Source organism: Aspergillus puulaauensis, chromosome 1 (genome assembly GCF_016861865.1).
Source record: "Aspergillus puulaauensis MK2 DNA, chromosome 1, nearly complete sequence".
Taxonomy (NCBI): Eukaryota; Fungi; Ascomycota; class Eurotiomycetes; order Eurotiales; family Aspergillaceae; genus Aspergillus; species Aspergillus puulaauensis.
The window spans coordinates 4,474,396-4,494,064 of NC_054857.1; the positions used below are offsets into that span (position 1 = coordinate 4,474,396).

Below are 19,669 nucleotides of genomic sequence, written 5' to 3' on the forward strand. Positions count from 1 at the left end.
CTGTGCGAATAACTCCTCCAGAATTCTCCCACTTATAGATAAGGAGATGCTTTACCCACAAGCATCAAAATGTGAGATCCAACATATACACCCCTTTGTTTATGGGCGCTTTCATAACAAACGTTTTTTTCCTGACCAACTAGATTAAGCGACTTCTCCTCTCATGCATTGCGATGGATGTCAACCCCGCAGTCTCGCGCGACCCCCGCCTTGCGAATCGTGGAAGTCGACCCTCATTACCCGCCAGACCAAGCTATCATGAAGCGCCACAAAGGCCCCCTACAGGCCCTCGCGGGTACTCAGCACCCGATATACAACATAATGCGCCCGGTGATCCGTTCATTCGCAGCATTACCGATCTAGTGCAGACAGCAGTATCTACAGCTATGGACAGAGCCGAACGAGAAAGGATACAGAAAAAGCGAACTCAGACGGAGGATCAGTATCGGAAATCAAAAAATCACATGGCGTTTCCATCGACCATTGAATTCTTTAGCCACTCCCGGAATGAGGAAGGCCTCCTGTTAGCCTCGATTGAGGAGAAGATCAGGAGCCAGGAGTCCAACTACCAGCGCTTAGCAAGCGACCTCAGAAACAAATGGGTGGAATCCACAAAGCCACAAGATTCAAAGACCGATGAGATAGTATCTCAGCTGCAGCGAGATCTCAAGTTAGCCAATAATAGAATCTCTGCCTTGCATGGAGATATTGCACAACTGACCAGCCGTGACACGTCGAGAGATGCTGAGTTTAAGACTCTTCAGGAAGCGTTGGGCAACCAACAAAATTCCTTCGCGGGCTACACAAACTCCTGGGCGTTACTGAAAAAGGATATGGATGATTGTTCGGCACGGGTTAAACAGTTGGAAGAAAACACAGAACGGCCAGTTGACGGGCTGATGCCAGATACAAAAATGGCAGTTGATGCTATCTCTGCTCAGCTTAAGGGTATACATCAGAGAGCAGCAAATTGGGACGAAAAGATTAAGTTCTTATCATCGTCTTTCCAAACATTATCAAAAATACCTGATCAAGTCAACCAGAATCTAAAGGATCAGCAAGAGAAGTTGGGTCACGCTGGCCAAACAACGCATCCTAATCTTGATAAAGCGGTACTATCTCTCAATAACAAATTAGAGGAGCTGCAGCTCATCCAGAGCACTAAAGATGAATTAGTGCTGACAGACATGGAGGAACTTAGAAAGAGCCTAAAAAAGACAGAGCAGGATCAGGAACGTCTCACTGTATCTGTACAGGAGACATTGTTGAGAACTCCTAGGGAGCCGCTTGATCCAAAGGTGGATGCCTTGATCGCTGAAGTTCGAAAATGGCACTCAGTGTTGGAGCCTATTAATATGGCTCTGCACTCGCTCGAGTCGAGATACAATAGCTTGTCAACGGAGCCGATCGTGCAGAGTATGGTTCGGGCGATGCAGGAAATGTACCCCTCTGTGGATCAAATTTTAAGGGAATTGCAAGGCCACAGGCGCGTCTTGGACGGGGAGCTACCATTGCTGCACAAGAAAATAGAGCAGCTTGAAAGCAAGGGGCCAACATCCACAGTGCCGCATGAAGAGCTGAACTCCATCAAAGCCAAAACGAACGACTTGTCCCAGTCAGTCGGTACCCTTCTAGAACGGTATCAGTGGCTCAATCAAGAAGAGATTCGTGGGATGCAGACACGCTTGGAGTCTCTTGCAGAAAAGCAGACTAGCTCGGAAAGTGTGTTCCAGGAAAATCAAACTGCAGCTCAGGAAATGTTGCAAGAAATGGCGCGCGAACGGGAATCGTTAAGCAACCGGTTAACGTCTCTCCATGACGCTTTCGAGAAATTAAATTCAGATCACACCCAAGAAAAGCTAGGCGCTACTGGCAATGAAGAATCCCAGCGCACTTTGGAACTTCGCATCGCGGCGCTTGAGAAGAGCACCGTGCATAGTTATGAGAAGCTGAAGGGACAGTTCGAACGTATCAAGAAAACCGTGCAGCTTCCAGGTCCCTCTTCTGAGAACGGATCTTCACAGGGTGATTCTACCCCTGCCACCAAGATGCCCCCGCCGCCGAGACCTGATCTGGTGGATGGCCATCTCGGTATGAAGATCAAGCGCGCACGTCCTTCCTCGTTGTCAGGCGACGAGAGATCTCCAGCACCGTCAAGTTCTTCTCATTCACGAGACTCAACGGGCTCACCAATGACTGCGCTGGAAGGGGTCAGGAAGAAGAAAAGGGAAAAGAAAAAGAGACGGCGACTGGAGAGCGAAGGTGAAGCACACGCTCAAGCTCGGCCTCCGATCAATCGCGAGTACGATGAAGACTACTGATTCTTCTCTTCACTATCCCACAACCTCCGACTTTTTATTCATTCTTTCTGTTTATTTGTTCTCGTTCGAAAGACATACCCACTGTGTCTCTTTGGTGATGCGGATTGAATACCCTGCATTGGCGTTATTCGGTAACGAACATCATGACCACTACTCCCCTACAGTATTACTTTTCGGGACTCACATCTTCTTTTCAAGGCCTCACCTTTTGTTTTATAGGTATCTTTTCTATCCTATCTTGTTCTATGTAGAAGTATTAACCAAACAACCAACACGAAATCTAATCAATAATCACGCATATTCCCGTGTCCATTCTATGCCGTTTCTTGCAAAAATCCCACAACCGCTGCCAACAACAGTCAGATTATACCTTCGAAGAGTGAAAAATAGGGGTGTCAGTGGTAGGTACTCACTCTGTCTAAACGCCTCCGGATTCTCCGAAATAAGCCAATGCCCTGCCTCGACATCAGCAACCTGTGAATCAGGAAAGAACGCCTTAATCGCCGGAAAGGTGTCATCAGATATATAGCGACTCTTCGTTCCACGAACAAACAGCGTAGGTCCCGGATACTGAACAGAGCCGGGTTCAGGAAACGGGAAATCGCCCATGCCCTTGAGGGCGTCACCCAACGTGGCTAGTGGGACGCGGAATTTCATCGTCTGGTCCTCTGGAGAGCGGACCAAGTTGGTGAGCAGGAACTGGCGAATGGGCATGGACTAGAATATTATTAGCTAGCTGCGTGCATGAGTGCTTGGTGATAATACGTACTTCTTCATAGTCTTGAAGAATCTTATCGGCGTCTGATTGCTTCGTTACGTTGGCAGACTCGATATGCTGCATTCCCCGAACGTATTTGCCGAAGTCGGTCCGCAGGGGAGAATTCACCGGGGCGTTGTCAACCGGGATAAGAGCCGAGACAAGCTCGGGGGCGTTGAGAGCAACAGTCATGGCGGCTTTGGCGCCCCTTTAGTAAAAAGTGAGTAAATGATGTTATTGAAACCGTGGCATGCCATGCCATCTGTAGACGGCACCACCAATTTGGACCCGATGGAGACGTACATTGAATGACCGATGAGGACACACTTGCTCAAGTCGTTTTCATGGATGAACTCGGCCACATCATCAGCCATAACAGGGTAGTTATGCTCTGGATCATGGAATGAGTTCCCATGGTTTCGGAGGTCCTAAGCAAGTAATACCAATTACCACCAAAGGAGCCGAGAAAGAACGACGGAAGCATCATTGAAAAGTAAACCAACCACTATATACACCTCACGCTTCAGATCACGTGCCAAGGCCCTGCATTTCGTGATTAATTTGCTGAAATTGAGGGTTCAGATTATATACTTACCGGCTAATGCTCCTGTTATTCTGCTTCGAGCCGAAAAGGCCGTGCAGGAAGACAATTGGACTTCGGGTTGGTTTGTCCTTTTCCGGTCCGAAGACCTGGAAAGAGAGGTCGGATCGGAGGAGTCTGTTGGTGGTTGAGAATGTCCGAATCCTGGAAACACCCCTCAGGGCTACCCGTGGTGAGAACAGCATGGTGTGAGTATAACAAAGAAATTATAGTTGAGTCTATAGATTGGGAAGAAGATGCATCGACGATGACGAGGGTGGAAATCTCCACTGTGAAATCTAAGCACGTGACCACATTGGTTTACAAAAGCCTGTCTAATGTTTTGTTTTCTCAGGAAGTTACATTCGTATTAGTCCGGTAATTAACATTTGGCTGGGCGTGCATGGGCTTCAAGAGGGTGAGCTAACTTGGGTATGATTGCGGTGTTGTGCTGAAGCCCGGACATTGCGTCAAATATATAGTGGTCACTACACAGGGAATGCCCGCCGTAATGTGCATACGTGCCATCGAAGAAGGCCAATGCGAACAAACGAGACTGTTTAACCCAACTGTAACCTGCGAAGGCGATGCAGCCTATCCAGACATCTCATTACACGTCTGAGAACCTGGGCATTGCGGAGCCAATAGAAGGGGCGGCGCTTCAGTCTTGTCACTGATATGGTCAACAAGGGTTAAGATCAGAAATGATGTATATAATGGCCATTCTTTCCATCCAGAAGTTTCTATGTCTTCTGCCATAGACCGCACGAAAAGTCTAATCAACAAAGAACCCCGAGGCAGACGGCCCAGGGGCAGATTCTGCCATTTCCTCACAACACTGCCCTCGCTGGAAATGGATGACGGTTCAAATAGGCTCACCCAAAGTGCTTCGCCTTGATATCATTCCACTCGGAACTTAATTTCCTCTATTCAGCGGTACATGATACGTATTCCGGAACTGGGCATCTTATTCACGACCGAAGTCGTCAAGAGCTCAAATCTGCAGCGAACTATGGCATCCGCACAGGGGGAGATAATCTCAACGGCGGGGTGTATCGGGGGCGGCTTTGGGGAGGCCGCGATAATAAGGGGTTGGGCAGTTTAATTTCTTGCTCGAGGTCGTGAAAGAAAGTTGGGTATGCAGGCCGATTTGACAATTAGTGTATCTATTTATGGTGTTCGCATCCTATTTTCTTTTTTCGCATGTCAGTTTAAAAGTCCCAAGATTTTCAATATGGAGAGGAAGATCTTAGGCGGGTGAGGAGTGCACGCGAGAGTGGATATAGAATGATTTCATGGTGCATGGGTAGGGACATACCAATCTCAGGCGAATATCTCATCTTTGTATTTGTCCCGATAGGCAGCAGCGATCTGCTCCATCCCTGCTGCATCCGGCACAACATCAAAGGAGTTGAGGCTCTGGGTACAGAGATGCTCGCGGTTTAGTGGACCGCCTTTTCGATCACGCATCCACTTGAGCATGGCGAGAAGGTCGCTCATATCTATCTCAACTTGCCGACTTTGACCCGGGGTGAACATCCGTCGAATTTTGCGCTTCAGAGCCCACTTTATCGGAGCGGCAAGGATGATGATATTGTCACCTCTGAACAGGATTATATTCTGCTTGAGCGCCTTTCGAAACAAATGTATCCGTGTTTCCTTGGTTACATATAGTGACATGTTTTCATTTGCCCATTTCTCACTAATTTGGAGTCTCTCCGATACTCGGAGGATGGCCTGCTCCAGGGGCCCCTTTATGTCCTCGTCCGTCGCCCATTCTGGATCTAGAAGATAGTTTAGGTCCTTGGTTGTGTCCCTGTTCTTGAGGTAATTAACAGCTAGGAACCCGCCTGCGGTGATCAGTTTAATGGGCGCAAAAGCCACAATAAAGTCGAAGGTTCCCAATTCCTCATCGAGAGCCTGGAGAGCTGTGGCTCGTCAGATGGGGGATATGCGGGGGGATGCCGTAGACCGTGGGGGTGAAGCCTGGCGAATGGACGTACCTTGCTGAAGAGCACTCGCGTCCAGAGACTGCTCGAGCTCGGACATGGTCGCAGCTCGCAGCACGATCTCGTCAGGTGCTCAGCGATGGAGGAAGCAATCAAGTGGAAGGAGTCGAATCGGGTAAAAGAGGGACTGCAGGGGGGCTCTAAAAAACGAAGCGAGGATGGGACGGTGGACCTGACGAACAAACTGGAGGTCATTGACAAGAGACAGAGTCAGTGACTGTGGACAAAGGTACGAAGAATCAATAATAGTCTGGCCTGGCTGTTTGTGAAGGTACCCCGCATTTCACGCTTGGCTGGAAAGATTCTCTCACCCCCACCACCACTAACCTCCTGCCTAGGACAATGCTAACCTGTTGACATGCGAATGACTTGCATCTACTGCCGGTTGAGCCACAGCAGGTAAGTCGCCCCCAACACTGCCGGGGTCTGTGATTTGACCGTGCTTTGTCCCAGGAAGCAATCTTGCTCGCCGTCCTCCTGCTGCTACCCGGGCCGTACCTTTTCTATCCCACGCTAGGAGGGCGCGCTGTCCCCCAGGCTGAAATTAGTCGGACGCTATTGTTCGCTTCCAGAGATTCAGTCCCGAACCGTCTTGTCCGAAATACATCCGCCAGGGCCGCCCCCGAGCCTCCGCCCTGAACCTTGTCGCCTGGGCCAATAGCCGCGGCGCGCCCGCATTTCCCGCAAATGCAAGCACCAGCAAGGGGGGATTTAATAACCATGAATTGCAGGATCATACCAGACTACATGACACATGGCGGATGCTCGAGATCTCCGTACTAGTATTTGAATCATGGTGGGGAGCGTGGGGAAGCCGAACATGGTTCCGCAACTCCTAAAACGCCGTCTGTTCGAAACGTGCGTCGCGACCTGTAAATCTCGAATGGTCTGGACTCAGACGACTCGCAAACCACCGGCTCCCTGACAAGAGCCTCATCCGACCGCAGAACTGCCCTGAGATTCGGCCAACTCAGAGCCCAATGCCGATCCTTTCATGGGTCACAGACTCTCAGTCAGTCACACAAATTGCCCTGCTTAGTAAGACGTATCGCTACAGTTCATTCGGCGTCAGAATCTCCGCCAATCTCTTGGATGGAAACCTCCTCGCGCGGGGAATTTTTTGCTTAATTTCAGTCACCGACCGCAGACCTCTGACAAGATGGCCACCCCCAAACGTGAGAATGTCATAAATGAAAACAAGCCACTGAAAGCGTACTATGACTCCATTGAATCCCGTCTCGGATACCGCTTTTTCCTCGGCGGGGCCCGGCATTTTGGATATTGGGAAAATGACACTCGGTGGCCGTTTCCCTTAGGACCGGCCCTCCGCAGGATGGAGGACCGCCTGGCCCAGACCATTGATCTGCCACCAGGGTCCCGTTGCTTAGATGCCGGCTGCGGCAATGGGCGAGTCGCAACGCATCTAGCAAGAGCGCACGGCCTGAAGATCCAAGCAATCGACTTCCATCCTCGGCATGTAGCTCGAGCACAGCAAAATATCCGCAAAGCCGGATTAGACGAGTCGGTTTCAGTGCAACGAGCTGACTACCACCACCTGGAGGCATTTGAAGACGGGAGCTTCGATGGCGTCTACACCATCGAAGCTTTTGTGCACGCGACTGATCCCAAGGCCGTCCTGGAAGGATTCTTCCGCGTGCTCAGACCAGGAGGCCACCTTGGCTTACATGAGTACGCTCATGTAGACGACAAGAAGGATATGGATCGGGACTTTGCGCTTGTCAACAAATACGCTGCTATGCCCGCAAATGTTGGGTTCGGGATTGACACCCTCCCAGAAATACTGAGGGAAGTCGGCTTTGAGGACGTGAGGGTGATAGACATTGCGCCGAACATTCTGCCGATCCTTCGACTCTTCTATGTGATTGCTTACGTCCCTTATCTCATAGCCCGCACGTTTCGCCTCGAGCGGTACTTCATTAATGCTGTCGCGGCCGTTGTGGCATACAAGCATTTTGACTTACATCGTTATTATGCGATCCAGGCTCGGAAGCCACAAAGCGAATCACAAGGAGAGGAGCAGTCGGAACAACAAAAATAATATGCTTCAGGTCATATAATATTTGGCTGCAGCATTGCTCATGTTGTATATACGCAAGCGCTCGCCACCAGACGAATTTACGTGGAATATGAAAACTAGATATATATATGTCACTACATATACACATAAACGATGAATATACATTTTAACAAATGCATTCAACTTGAGCTGCAGTTCTTATATCGATCTAGCGAAACTCTTTCAGTATAAAAAAGCTATATCAATTCTATAAATTCAATTTAAAGCAATGATCTGTTTTAGCCCTCATTCTCCGCGCTCCTAGACGGCACCACTTGAATTATTTCCAAGGCACTTACCCAGTTCAGTTCAGAACTAGACAACCAATTCCTATACAGCCGTTAAAACCGCACCCCCAAATCGTCACGTAGTAGAAAAGAACTTACCATATCATACCACCCCCCACCAGCAAATTCACACGGACTCGGCCCCAGATTCTTGAACCCAACGCTTTCATAAAACCGAAGCAGATGACCATGGGCAATGAGCACAATACTATCCGCCGGTTTGATAGACTCCCGCACGTATTTAGCATACTCCTTGAGCAAATCCCTGCCTAGTCCCTTGCCCTGGTACTCCGTCCGGACCGCTACCGAGTGCACACCGATGAAGCGGCCCGCTGAGTCGTTGCCAATGATGCCGCCGTTTGAATCAAGGGTAACTTTGTTGCGCTCTTGCCATTTCTCTGGCATGTTCATAGAACTATCAGTGACTCGGTTTGCGGATACCCTGTTCCCGATTACGTGCGCTATGAGTTGGGGGGTTTCCGTTTCTGGATTCCCGCGCTTCTCGATGAACAACCCAAGACAGGGCTCCGGGCATACTGTGAGGCGATATATAAACTAGAGATAAATGTCAGTTGAGCAAGTTATTTGTTGAGCGCAGGACAGACAGAGCATACCTTTTCCCTGGAGCATCGTTCAGGCTCTGGAAAGGCGCTCTCGACCTCGACACAGCTCGGTACGTCGGCTACTGACAATGGACGAACGAAGGCGGTTATATCCTGGCTTGAAAGCCCAGCGAAGTTCACGGTTTTCGACATTGTCTTGGGTGGTGAGATCTTTAAGATGAGCCCAGAAGTTGTAATGAGCAATGAGCAGACTAATAATTACTCCTGGGGTGTTGGAGTATTCGAAAGGCCCGAGAAATAGCTCTCCCGATGTTTTCCTTCAAAAAATATTTCTTTAAATATGAACGCTCCAGAAAGATGAGGTGAACCTAGTGGTAGATTTGTGTAGGGTGCAAGCTGTGGGGTGTAGATTGTAGGGTGCAAATTGTGGAGTGCAGGGCGTAGGGTGCAGTATGTGGGACCGTTGACGACTATACGGACTCCTGATGTATCATGAGCTTGAAGCCACCCCGGCATATCTGTTAGAGTACAGTTCTGGATGTGGCGTGCTTATAGTATTGTCTGGGTATGTCATAGGTCAGTCCTTCTACAACCTATGTGTAATGATAACAGTCCCGGAGGCCGAACGAAAACCTTCAGTAGGGCAGAGTGCTCTCTATTTCAACCCGGCGAGAGGCATTGCTGGGAGTCAAGGATTCAACTATTTCTCGCTGTCATATCTGCAAAGAGTCAGTCGGAAACTGCTGTTCATTTACCAGCTCGCGCACAACAAGTAGCGGTCGCCGAGTCAAAAAGCCTTATTTTCGACGTCCTGCGCAACGTCTGGGATTCGCATCTCAACCCAGACCGTTTCTTCAACGTGGGTGTTGCCGAGAATTCCCTCATGCACAATGTCTTTTGGAGTACATGAGCAAAAGCTCAGCCCTGCCCCCGAAGTATCTGATCTACAATGATGGAGGCGGTGGAAGTATGCGATTAAAGCAGGGTATCGCCCATTTCGTGAGCCGTCATTTTTTCTCCAGTGAGTCCCATTGAGCTAAGTCATCTCGTTGTCACAAACAGCGTCTCCTCCGAGATCGAGCATCTGGCATGGGCCTTCACAAACCCTGGCGATGGTATTTTGCCTGGGAAACCATATTATGGCCAATTCATCCCAGACATGACAATTAGAACTGCGGCTGAAGTGGTCCCAGTCAACTTCAACGATTGCGATACATTTGAAGCCGATGTTGTTGAACTATACGAGCAAGCGCTTTTGGAGTTTGAAAGTCGGTCTGGCAATAAAGTTCGGGCCTTGGTCGTTTGCAATCCTCATGATCCCCTGGACCCATGAGGAGACTATTATTGGGTTCATGAAGCTTGCCAGAGGCATCAAATTCACTTAATCAGTGACGATGCTCTTTCAACTTGGGACAATGGGCTCAATAGATCTCCTGCACCAGCTGGGCTCCGATCTGTTCTTTCAATTGATGTGTCCGATATTGTCGAACCTGGATTGGTCTACGCGCCCTGGGGCATGAGGAATGATTTTGGGCCCAATGGAATACGAGTCGGTGCCATTTTTTCCCAAGCAAGCACCGATGTCCATACCATCCTTGGTGGAGCACCACTCTATCCGTATGTCTCAGGCCTTTCCGACTATATCGCTGCTACCATATTGATGGACGACGAATTCACCGATCGTTATATTGAGATGAATCAGCAAAGATTGAGAGACAATTATTATTTCGTCGCAGCCCATAACTTACCTTGAAGAATTGCTGCGGCGCATTGTCCTTGCTGTGGGAAACGAGACTGTGCATCGCTCGTTGTCTTGGTTTGAGGTTAGCTGTTTCCATTGTTGACTGTTTTATTCCGATTTTAAACCTCCAATGTCAAGGTGTTTGAAAAGTGATGGTTTGGATCGTTTCAGCGGTAGGATATCAGACTGTGGGACTGTGGGTCAATTAAGGCATTTTCTCCAATTCCTCCGCAAAACCAAGTCGGCAAGTCACGTTGTCTCCTATACAAAGTGGCGTGCCGTTTCTGTGACTAATTCTGAATTGCTTCATGAATGTACAAGGATTGCAGCACAGGCGGTATGACGCTTTATTCTGAATCATTTGAGTTGCAGCCTGAGGATGAAGCCTCTACTCAAAGCGTCAACAATCTTATTCCCTTAGACAACAGCGAGAAAGCGGGGTCAATTGACACTGTGTTCGGTGCCAATTCATTATACAGTCAATCCTTGGATTGGCTTGGGCTACCTGATTCTGGTGTCCACGATACGCTTTGGACAGATCCAACATCCTCAAGAGATGGCTCATTAACCGGCATCATTCCGTCGTCGTTGCCCACCGAGGACTTTGCGGCGACTTTAGATCCACGACAACTTTCAACAGAACACTTCCATTATGCCCAAGACGAGACCCTGGATGTCAGTTTCTCAAGCACACCAGCAACGGTCTCTAGTGACCTGTCTAATTTGCCATGTCCCACAAAAGCCAGTGGCCCGGAAATGACTTCGGAACTTGGGCCACTAGCCAGGCACGAAGAAGTCAATTGTGACCAAAACCCTCTCCATTCTTCCAACAGGAAGCGTGGGCTTCCTAGACGGAGGAGTCGATATTTCGTGTCAAGTTTAGGAGACAAAACTACCCCTGTGTATGATTCGAATACAAATGGATTGAACCCTATGCAACGATGGGAAGAATTCCCGCCTGAGGATGAACCAGCCTCCGTCACAGCGATTCTCAAAGCCATGGAGGAGACATCATTGTTACATCGTACCGACCAACCGAGGCGTGGTCGTGGTAAATCTTCGTCTCGGTCCCGCCGGTCAATATCAACCGCAAGCTGTGAGTCAAGCGCGTCATCTATAGGTCGGTCATCTGCTACCAGCTCGTCACGTAGTCGAAAGCGTCAATCGCAACCGCGGCTGACCAGGAATCAGCACAAAAACAGCAAACCCCGCATATTCTGTTGCACTTTCTGCTGTGATCGCTTCGGCAGCAGATACGAATGGGTTAGGCATGAAAAATCGCTACATTTGAATCTAGAAAGCTGGTATTGCGCACCATATGGACCTTCGATCCTTTCTTTGATTACGGGAAAACATTTATGTGCCTACTGCAATGCGATGGAGCCATCCCAGGAGCACCTCTTGGAACATAACTATGATTCTTGTCAGAATCTATCTAATGAGCTTCGGTCCTTTCGTCGAAAGGACCATCTCGTACAACATCTCCGTCACACGCATAATGTGCAAGAATTACCGCCGCTAGATGACTGGAAAATCGAAGTAAAAAGTATCACGTCGAGGTGTGGCTTTTGTGATATGAACTTTGACAACTGGGATGATCGCACTTCACATCTGGCCAAGCATTTCCACAGAGGGTCGACAATGAAGGACTGGAAAGGAGACCACGGGTTTGACCCTCATATTAGAGCACAGTTGAAAAATGCGTACCCACCATATCTTCTCGGTTGGGAGTCCGAGTGCATAGTACCGTTTTCTGCAACAAATAAAGATGCGCACGACCAATATACACCGCTCATGTCAGGGATCAACGTGGCCGGGGAAACTGAATGTATCAAAGGTGCGAACCAGGAGCTTGCACCTGGTGACCAAACAGAGTCAGATCTCCCGGGGTTTTTGGACGTGTTTACACGCCATCTCAGCCAATACGCAAGAAAGCAGATGGAAGTCGGTGTTGTACCTACGGATGAAATGTTTCAGAAGGAGGCCCGAAGGGTGCTCTTCGATAGCGAGGATGCCTGGGACCAAACCGTGGCTGACAACCAAGACTGGCTTGCTTCGTTTCGCCAATTACATATTAATCCTGCTGGGAACTCGGCGAATCATGGTCCATCTTGATACCCCTAAAATTACGGCCTCTTTCGTGTTGGCGACCTATGCAGTAATTCATCAAGTTTATGACCTATGTTTCGGGGACTACCAGATGGTCCCTAGTATCACTAGATGTTCGTCACTCCAATCTATACTAGGAGCGCTGCTGATCAAGTTGCTTATAAAAGGTTTGACTTGACTGGGTGGCGCAGGCAGTACGAGAGACACGGGTGTCAGGTCCATTAATAACACTCCATACAGAGGCTAGTATTCTTCTTTCTTCTCGTAGAAAGCATTGCTAATGGGAAGAATAGGAGTTTATGTGGTGAGAGACTGCCTAGGTACAGCGGCATAGCACGTGCATAACTCTTCATATCCTCGGATAACTCTGCACTAGCAGGGCGCCTTACTATTCCAGGGCTAGCGGCATCAGCCTCCTCCGCATTGAGTCCACGGGTCTTCAAGTCCGACGGGCCTTACATCTCCATCCCTGTCACTCTCTCAAATTTATACATTCTTTTCTATCTTTCTTCATTCTTTTCTGTCATAGATACCGCTTCAATACTGCTAAATAATACCCTTCGCTCCCTACTTCCTTCCATTAAACCGTCTCTCATTCCGTCCCAAAATGGCGTCGCCTCTGCAGAAAGTGGACTATCTAGCTCCATTCACCAAGCTCTCTTCCTGCATATATGTCTCAGAGCCAGACACCTCAGCTGAAGACACGGGATATTATCCCGAAACAATTGTTGTTGCGTTCTGGATGAATGCGTTTTCGCGATCCTTAGTCAAGTATATCGCTGGGTACCGGCAACTTGCCCCTCGCGCGAGAATCATTTTTATCCGAACATCCTCCTCTGAATTCATCCTCCGTCCCACAAAGCGGGCGCAGTATGCCCGTCTTGCGCCCGCTGTCGAGGCTCTGCGTGCCCTTCCTACAGACAGCCCAGTGTTTTTTCACATGTTCTCTAACGGGGGCGTATTCGCTACCACGCATCTCCTCGAAGCCTATCAAAAGGCTACCGGTGGTCCACTCCGTATTTCCTCTACGGTTATTGATAGTGCACCCGGGACAGCTACGCTCTCCGCATCCATCAAAGCCTTTTCTTATATTCTGCCTAAGAGATGGCTTCTTCGTCTTTTTGGCAAGCTCCTCTTATACACTTACTTGGCATCCGTTTTCACCCTTGGTAAGGTGGTTGGAAAAGTGCTTGGTATTCGCGATGTAGTCAGCGTCGCCCGCCAGGCCATCAATGATGGCCAGCTAGTCCGCGGAATTAACAAAGCCGGCCCCCCGAAGCGGTGCTATATTTACTCGGATGCCGATGAGCTTGTTAGCTGGAAGGATGTGGAGAAGCATGCCTCCGATGCGGAATTGAAGGGCTTCCCGGTCCGTCGAGAGAAGTTCTCGGGGACGGAGCATGTTGCACATATGAGAGCTGATCCAGAACGCTACTGGAATACGGTGAAACTATATCTGAATGATCCTGGATTATTGAGTCGAGTCAGGACTACCAAGACGCCGGCGTCGTTGATTTTTGAGTGATTTATTTCTTTTCTTCAACTTCTATGTTTATATTCTGGGGTTTCCAGTCGGAGACTGGTCGTGCCTGTTTTATTCTTGATACCATTCCCTATTTTACAACAGACCATCCTTGTTCGAGATGATTTGGCAGTTATATATGAGGTAATCCTCTTGCACTATATACCTAGACATTATGTACAACTTCTCATTTCATCTGACACTTCAACAACGGTAACCATGATGTTCAAGACGTTCCCATCATATTACAAAGGCCCTACCTCCCCTTTAGCCTCTCCATAACAGGCCCCTCGCCCATCACATTCGGCAAAATCCTAGATACTCCGTTAAGTAACCCCCCTTCACACCGGTTGATCTCGCAATACCTCCCTTCCCAGCTGTATATAACCTCGCCATGTCGCGCCGAATCAGTAAACAGCATGACCACGCTCCTCGCAACAACTTCAGGATCCTGAACCTCAACGCCCATACCCATAAGCACATCACGAGGAACAACCCCAGTGGCCGTCCATGATGGCGAAATCGCATTTAATCGGACTCTCGTCCTCTCAGACCCCGAAGAATCCACATGCATCAAATCCGTATAAAGACCACGAAGAATACCAAGAACACCGTGCTTCGCAACTGTATAATCCGCCGCGCCAAAGTCTTGGAATGAAGACGCCGATGCTGTCACTGTTATACCAGGTGACCTCTGACCTCCCTCTGCACTCCCACCCTGGTTAACATCCTTGCCCGAACGACGCAGATAATAAACACCCAACCGAACCGTATAAATCACCCCAATAGGATTCACATCCAGAACTTTCAAATTCGGCGGCGCAAGAAGCTCACCCGCACCATCCTCAAACGTCTCGTCAAGAAAATTACTCCTCGGTCCAATCCCCGCATTCGCAAAGACATGGTCTATACCCCCGAATCGCTCAACACCCTTGATGAACAGGTTCCGTATACTCGCCCAATCCGCGGCGTCTGTTTTCTCGAATAGAAGTGACGATGAGACTTTCTCTGCTCCTCCGTGCTGTTGCAGAAACTCATCTGGGGGCGGGTTGATGTCGCCGGCTATTACCCGGGCGCCGAGAGAGAGACATAGGGCTACGGTTGCTTTGCCGATGCCGGAGGAACTTCCTGGGAAGGGTATAATCAGTTTGTGGGGGTCTTAGGTTGGGATGTTTAGTATGTAGGTGCTGGTGGATGAGTAGGAGGTACCGGTTATGAGGACGACTTTGTCCTTGATAGAAGTGAGTGATTCGAGTGGGATCTGGAATTCAGTCATTGTTTTGATGATTTAGACCAAAGTAGACGTTGTGCTGTCAGTTTATGGGGAGATTTGGTGCGAGGTCATCCTGGTGGTTGATATGGTGTTTGGGTAGAGTCTTTGTTGTCTGGGCTGCCGAGGCATAGAAGTGCGGGGAGAGATGAGGGGGTAGGATAGGGCACCGTATGAAGGAACATTTACCACCAAAGAGCAACAAATTCAAGACGTAAATGATCGTTTTCATATATTATATAACCTATCAATCGCTATGCATCTATGTACAGTACAGATAACCCAACGCCACATGTGCAAGCACTTTTTTGTTTCACGTTTCGCAGGAAGTAGATGCTCGCTACCGACCCTTCGTCTCAGGGAACTCGTCGTCGAGCTTTAACCGGGCTGTCACGTTCATACTCATAAGTTCCTGGATAAGAAGCTTGGCCGCATACGGGATGATCATCTTCACGACGCTTCTCGAGGACTTGCATCGTTGACACCAGTTCAGGTAACCCATAAAGCCGCACTGCTCGCAGACATCAACCTCGTGGCGATCGGACGAGATCATCAGACGCTCTAGGAGAAGTTGGCTGGTGCCGTACGCGATCAAACAATCACGCTCCATCTCTCCGAGACGCAGACCTCCGTCTCGAGAACGACCTTCTGTTGGCTGGCGAGTAAGCGTGGCACGGGGACCACGGGCACGCGAATGCATCTTGTCTTGAACCATGTGCTTCAGTTTCTGGTAGTAGATGGGACCGGTAAAGACGTAAAATGGGAGGGCTTCGCCAGTGATGCCGGAGGTAAGATAGTCCTTGCCACCGTAACTGAACCCCTTGTCGATCAGAATCTGGGACATTTCCTCAACCGGGCTGCCACCGAAGCAGGTTCCGTAACCGTGCTGTCCGGAAAGAACACCAGCTTTGCCTGCGACAAGCTCCAACATCTTTCCGACTGTCATACGGGAAGGGAAACCGTGGGGGTTCATGATAATATCAGGGTTGATACCCTGGTCAGTGAACGGCATGTCCGCTTGATCGGCAATGATACCAGTAACACCCTTTTGTCCGTGGCGGGATGAAAACTTGTCACCAACTTCAGGCCGTCTGGTCTGGCGCGTAAGAACCTTGATGATTTGGTTCTCGTTCTCGGTACAGGAAACCATAACCTTGTCGACGTAGGAGGGGTCAGGGAGTTTGTAAGTCATCGGGGTCGGATTGTAGCTAATCGGCCGGCCTGAATCGGATGCCGGGAAACCTGATGCCAATGATTGATCTGGTGTGGACTTGTTGATGTAAACCTCTCCAGAATTGACTTGTTCGCCAACGGCTGCCAAACCATCGTTTTCTAGCAGAGCGTGCTTCCTGATTGGCGCGTCGTTCTCATAGGTGGGCGGGTTCAAGATGTCCTTCGTTCCGTTGGAATAACTCTTCATGTTGGTGACATATTTGCGGAAGACCTGGCAGCGGCCAAAGCCTCGGTCGACTGAGCCCTTGTTCAAGACCAGTGCATCCTCAATATCGTAACCAGAATAACTCATGACAGCAACGGTAGCGTTTTGACCGGCCGGAAGCTGATCATATCTGGTCAATTCAATCGTGCGTGATTTGACCATGGGCTTCTGTGGGTAGACCATCAAGTAAAGGATGGAATCTATGCGGAGGAACTGGTTTGATGCGATAGCTCCAATCGCTTGTTTACCCATAGCACATTGGTAGGTGTTACGCGGAGACTGGTTGTGATGGGGGTAAGGAATCAGACCAGCGACAGCACCTAGAATCGTGAATGGTTCAATCTCCATGTGCGTGGTCGTGTCGCTGATATCCTTCTCATAGATTGCGATCAACGAATCGTTCTCCTCATTGACGTCCACGTATTCTACCAAACCCTGAGCAAGGAAGTCGTCAAATTGCATCGTCCCGTCACGGAGTTTGCGAAGATGATGCTTCTTGACGCACGACTTGCCATTTTCGACAATAATGAGCGGCCGGCAAATTCGTCCATCGTCGGTTGCAACGTGCACAGCACGCTGGTGGTGATTGATGTAGATACTCACGAACTCGGAGATCCTGCCCATTCGCCGTAGCCTTCGGAATGCGTTCAAGAAATGTTTCGGACGTCGTGTTAGCGCCATTGGTGTACCGTTGATTGAGATTGTGTAGCAGCCAGGCGCATAAATCTCCTTCCCACCTACGGTTTGGATGTCTTCTGCACCAAGCATGAAAATAAGGTTCCTTATTGGACCTTCTTCGTCGTTCGTCGTAATATGTGTCATAAGGGCAAGGTTCTTCACAAGACCACAGGCTTCACCTTCCGGAGTATCCGCCAGACAGATCATTCCAAACTGCGAGGGTTGCAGAGCTCTGGGACCGCTGACCTTTCTCGTCTTCTCGAACTGACTGCTGATACGTGTCATCATTCCGAGAGCGGCGATATAACTCAGCCGACTGAGCACGTGGGTAACACCAGCACGTTCCATACGGAAACGCTTCAAACTCCAGTTACCTGTTGAGATAGCTCGGTTCATGCCCTGCGTGATATGATTGCTGTGCATGCCAATAACACTCCAAGCGTCAAAAGCCTCCGCTCGGTTGCGCTTGTTCAGAACCTTATCAATGTTCATCTTGATATCGAAGCAAAACTTCTTGAAAAGATCTTCAAAAAGGAGAGCCAGCAGCTGCCCAGCCAACTCCAATCTCTTGTTTCCCAAATAATCACGATCATCAACCAAAGCAGCATCGTTCTTGGCCATGAGCACACGGCGAGCCATGTTTGCAACGTAAATGGCTTTGGGACGGAAATTCATATCCTTGACTTCGATATGGGAAATGATGACCGACGCAATAGCCTCGACAGCCTCTTGAACGTGGGTTCGGCGGTAAGACATCTGCTTACGGTTGATCTTGATTCGAGAACCAATCCATTCAAGCGCCTGCTGCTGTGTAAAAACGCCAACCTTGATGGCCTCCTCGAAGTTGATCGCGAAATCTTCTTGGTAAACTTTGTCCACACCAGCAACTAAAAGCATCATTTCTTTGTCGGTGTGTATGCCCATCGCTTTGAGAAGAATGACGATGGGGATATCCTCGCTAAGAACGTTGTGCTTGACGTATAACCTATCCTTCTTCAGGATGATGTAACTCTTAGATTTACGCTCGTTTGAGGAACTGTAGACATGGGTTAGAAAGCCGAGTCACTCCAAAAGTCCACACTCTCCTTACCTTGTAACTGAAGCCTGGACTATCTCTTTCTTGGGATCCGTTTCAACAATAATTCTGTTCTTGCTCAACTGTTCCTGAACGAGTATCACCTTCTCGGTTCCATTGACGATGAAGTATCCACCAGGATCAAGAGGACACTCGTTGAGCACGGTCATCTGCGCAGGGGACTTGTTCGCCAACACACACTTCGAACTGCGAAGCATAACCGGCATTCTACCAATAGCGACACCCTTTCTCCTCACCCTCTGGCGGCCTCGAATATATTCAAAGTCGACCTGGATAGGAGCGGCATATGTCGTATCGCGCAACCGGCACTCTTGTGGAGTCACAGTCGATTCGTCGAATTCGGTACGGACATCCTGAGGCTCGTCCGCTCGGCGAGGGAATCCAAGGTAGATATCGGTAAACTTGATATAAAAATTGTGGTCGACATCGCTGCGAATCGTATTACTCGACTCGACAATTTTCTTCAACTGAACTTCCACAAGGTAGTTGTATGAGTCAATGTGCTGCTTCACCAAACCCTTGACCTTCAAAAACGCGGGCAACAAATTCCATTTGTCTTTGGCAGTGTTAATCGGATCGGTCAAAGATTTATTGGCATAAAAGGGCTCCAGGAGCGCATCAAATGGATCGCGGTGACGGTATGGGTATTGCGGCTCCGGAACCTGCTCTGTCTGCTCTGTATCGGCAGCATGGTCTTCTCCGCTTTGAGTTGGGTGCTCGGAATTCGACGTCTCCTTAGCCTCCTTGGATTGAGCGGCGCGCTTCCGTCGTGCAGATTCCGTCGTCGTTTTAGACGATGCTCCGGCCTGTGCAAAATGGTTGAGATATTAGCAAACAAACCCGCGCCCAACTAGAAGATCCCGGGGTCATACCTCTGCAGAATGCGCAGCTCGCACACTGACAGGAGCCGTGGCTCGCTTGCGGGGTGGCATCCCTATAAAGATAGGTTTTTAACCGAACTAACAAAGGCTGCACTTATCAAAAGATAGCCTGGTGGCAGTGGAGGTTCATGGCAGCCGAAGCGTGAAACCGCAATTTCTTCTTATCGGCGAGGGGAAAAAGACCCAAAATTCCGGTCGAATTTCCTTATGCAGAAGAGGGGAGATTATGTAATTCATAGCTGTCTTAATGGAGTTAGCGCGGTATCCGCTGACAAATATATACATCCTCCGCATACAACACCGTCGAGAAAAGTTAAACACTTCAATAGTTGTTGTTACG

At 49.2% G+C, this 19,669-nt stretch overlaps 10 protein-coding genes across 10 annotated transcripts; 5 read left to right on the plus strand and 5 right to left on the minus strand.

Annotated features, from left to right (window-relative positions):
- Nucleotides 1-173: 173 nt before the first annotated feature.
- APUU_11778S (uncharacterized protein) lies at nucleotides 174-2,321 on the plus strand (the record flags this gene model as incomplete). Its single annotated transcript, XM_041697905.1, has 1 exon — nucleotides 174-2,321. The coding sequence occupies one exon, from the start codon at nucleotides 174-176 to the stop codon at nucleotides 2,319-2,321; it is 2,148 nt and encodes a 715-aa protein (XP_041551144.1).
- Nucleotides 2,322-2,635: 314 nt separating this feature from the next.
- APUU_11779A (putative alpha/beta hydrolase) lies at nucleotides 2,636-3,864 on the minus strand (the record flags this gene model as incomplete). The annotated part of the gene is made up of 6 exons (XM_041697906.1): nucleotides 2,636-2,667; nucleotides 2,735-3,038; nucleotides 3,091-3,286; nucleotides 3,382-3,506; nucleotides 3,582-3,621; nucleotides 3,674-3,864. The coding sequence occupies 6 exons, from the start codon at nucleotides 3,862-3,864 to the stop codon at nucleotides 2,636-2,638; spliced, it is 888 nt and encodes a 295-aa protein (XP_041551145.1).
- Nucleotides 3,865-4,981: 1,117 nt separating this feature from the next.
- Nucleotides 4,982-5,707, minus strand: APUU_11780A (uncharacterized protein; the record flags this gene model as incomplete). Its single annotated transcript, XM_041697908.1, has 2 exons — nucleotides 4,982-5,586; nucleotides 5,662-5,707. The coding sequence occupies 2 exons, from the start codon at nucleotides 5,705-5,707 to the stop codon at nucleotides 4,982-4,984; spliced, it is 651 nt and encodes a 216-aa protein (XP_041551146.1).
- Nucleotides 5,708-6,826: 1,119 nt separating this feature from the next.
- On the plus strand, nucleotides 6,827-7,726 carry APUU_11781S (SAM-dependent methyltransferase; the record flags this gene model as incomplete). The annotated part of the gene is made up of 1 exon (XM_041697909.1): nucleotides 6,827-7,726. One exon carries the CDS (start codon nucleotides 6,827-6,829, stop codon nucleotides 7,724-7,726), a length of 900 nt encoding a protein of 299 aa, XP_041551147.1.
- A 333-nt stretch (nucleotides 7,727-8,059) lies between these two features.
- APUU_11782A (uncharacterized protein) lies at nucleotides 8,060-8,786 on the minus strand (the record flags this gene model as incomplete). Its single annotated transcript, XM_041697910.1, has 3 exons — nucleotides 8,060-8,074; nucleotides 8,131-8,586; nucleotides 8,646-8,786. 3 exons carry the CDS (start codon nucleotides 8,784-8,786, stop codon nucleotides 8,060-8,062), a joined length of 612 nt encoding a protein of 203 aa, XP_041551148.1.
- A 714-nt stretch (nucleotides 8,787-9,500) lies between these two features.
- APUU_11783S (uncharacterized protein) lies at nucleotides 9,501-9,979 on the plus strand (the record flags this gene model as incomplete). Its single annotated transcript, XM_041697911.1, has 3 exons — nucleotides 9,501-9,579; nucleotides 9,657-9,709; nucleotides 9,779-9,979. The coding sequence occupies 3 exons, from the start codon at nucleotides 9,501-9,503 to the stop codon at nucleotides 9,977-9,979; spliced, it is 333 nt and encodes a 110-aa protein (XP_041551149.1).
- Nucleotides 9,980-10,674: 695 nt separating this feature from the next.
- On the plus strand, nucleotides 10,675-12,450 carry APUU_11784S (uncharacterized protein; the record flags this gene model as incomplete). The annotated part of the gene is made up of 1 exon (XM_041697912.1): nucleotides 10,675-12,450. The coding sequence occupies one exon, from the start codon at nucleotides 10,675-10,677 to the stop codon at nucleotides 12,448-12,450; it is 1,776 nt and encodes a 591-aa protein (XP_041551150.1).
- A 601-nt stretch (nucleotides 12,451-13,051) lies between these two features.
- On the plus strand, nucleotides 13,052-13,969 carry APUU_11785S (TMEM53 family protein; the record flags this gene model as incomplete). Its single annotated transcript, XM_041697913.1, has 1 exon — nucleotides 13,052-13,969. The coding sequence occupies one exon, from the start codon at nucleotides 13,052-13,054 to the stop codon at nucleotides 13,967-13,969; it is 918 nt and encodes a 305-aa protein (XP_041551151.1).
- Nucleotides 13,970-14,222: 253 nt separating this feature from the next.
- Nucleotides 14,223-15,242, minus strand: APUU_11786A (uncharacterized protein; the record flags this gene model as incomplete). The annotated part of the gene is made up of 2 exons (XM_041697914.1): nucleotides 14,223-15,094; nucleotides 15,176-15,242. The coding sequence occupies 2 exons, from the start codon at nucleotides 15,240-15,242 to the stop codon at nucleotides 14,223-14,225; spliced, it is 939 nt and encodes a 312-aa protein (XP_041551152.1).
- Nucleotides 15,243-15,576: 334 nt separating this feature from the next.
- RET1 (DNA-directed RNA polymerase III core subunit RET1) lies at nucleotides 15,577-19,380 on the minus strand (the record flags this gene model as incomplete). Its single annotated transcript, XM_041697915.1, has 3 exons — nucleotides 15,577-18,388; nucleotides 18,443-19,254; nucleotides 19,321-19,380. The coding sequence occupies 3 exons, from the start codon at nucleotides 19,378-19,380 to the stop codon at nucleotides 15,577-15,579; spliced, it is 3,684 nt and encodes a 1,227-aa protein (XP_041551153.1).
- Between the last annotated feature and the right edge of the window lie 289 nt (nucleotides 19,381-19,669).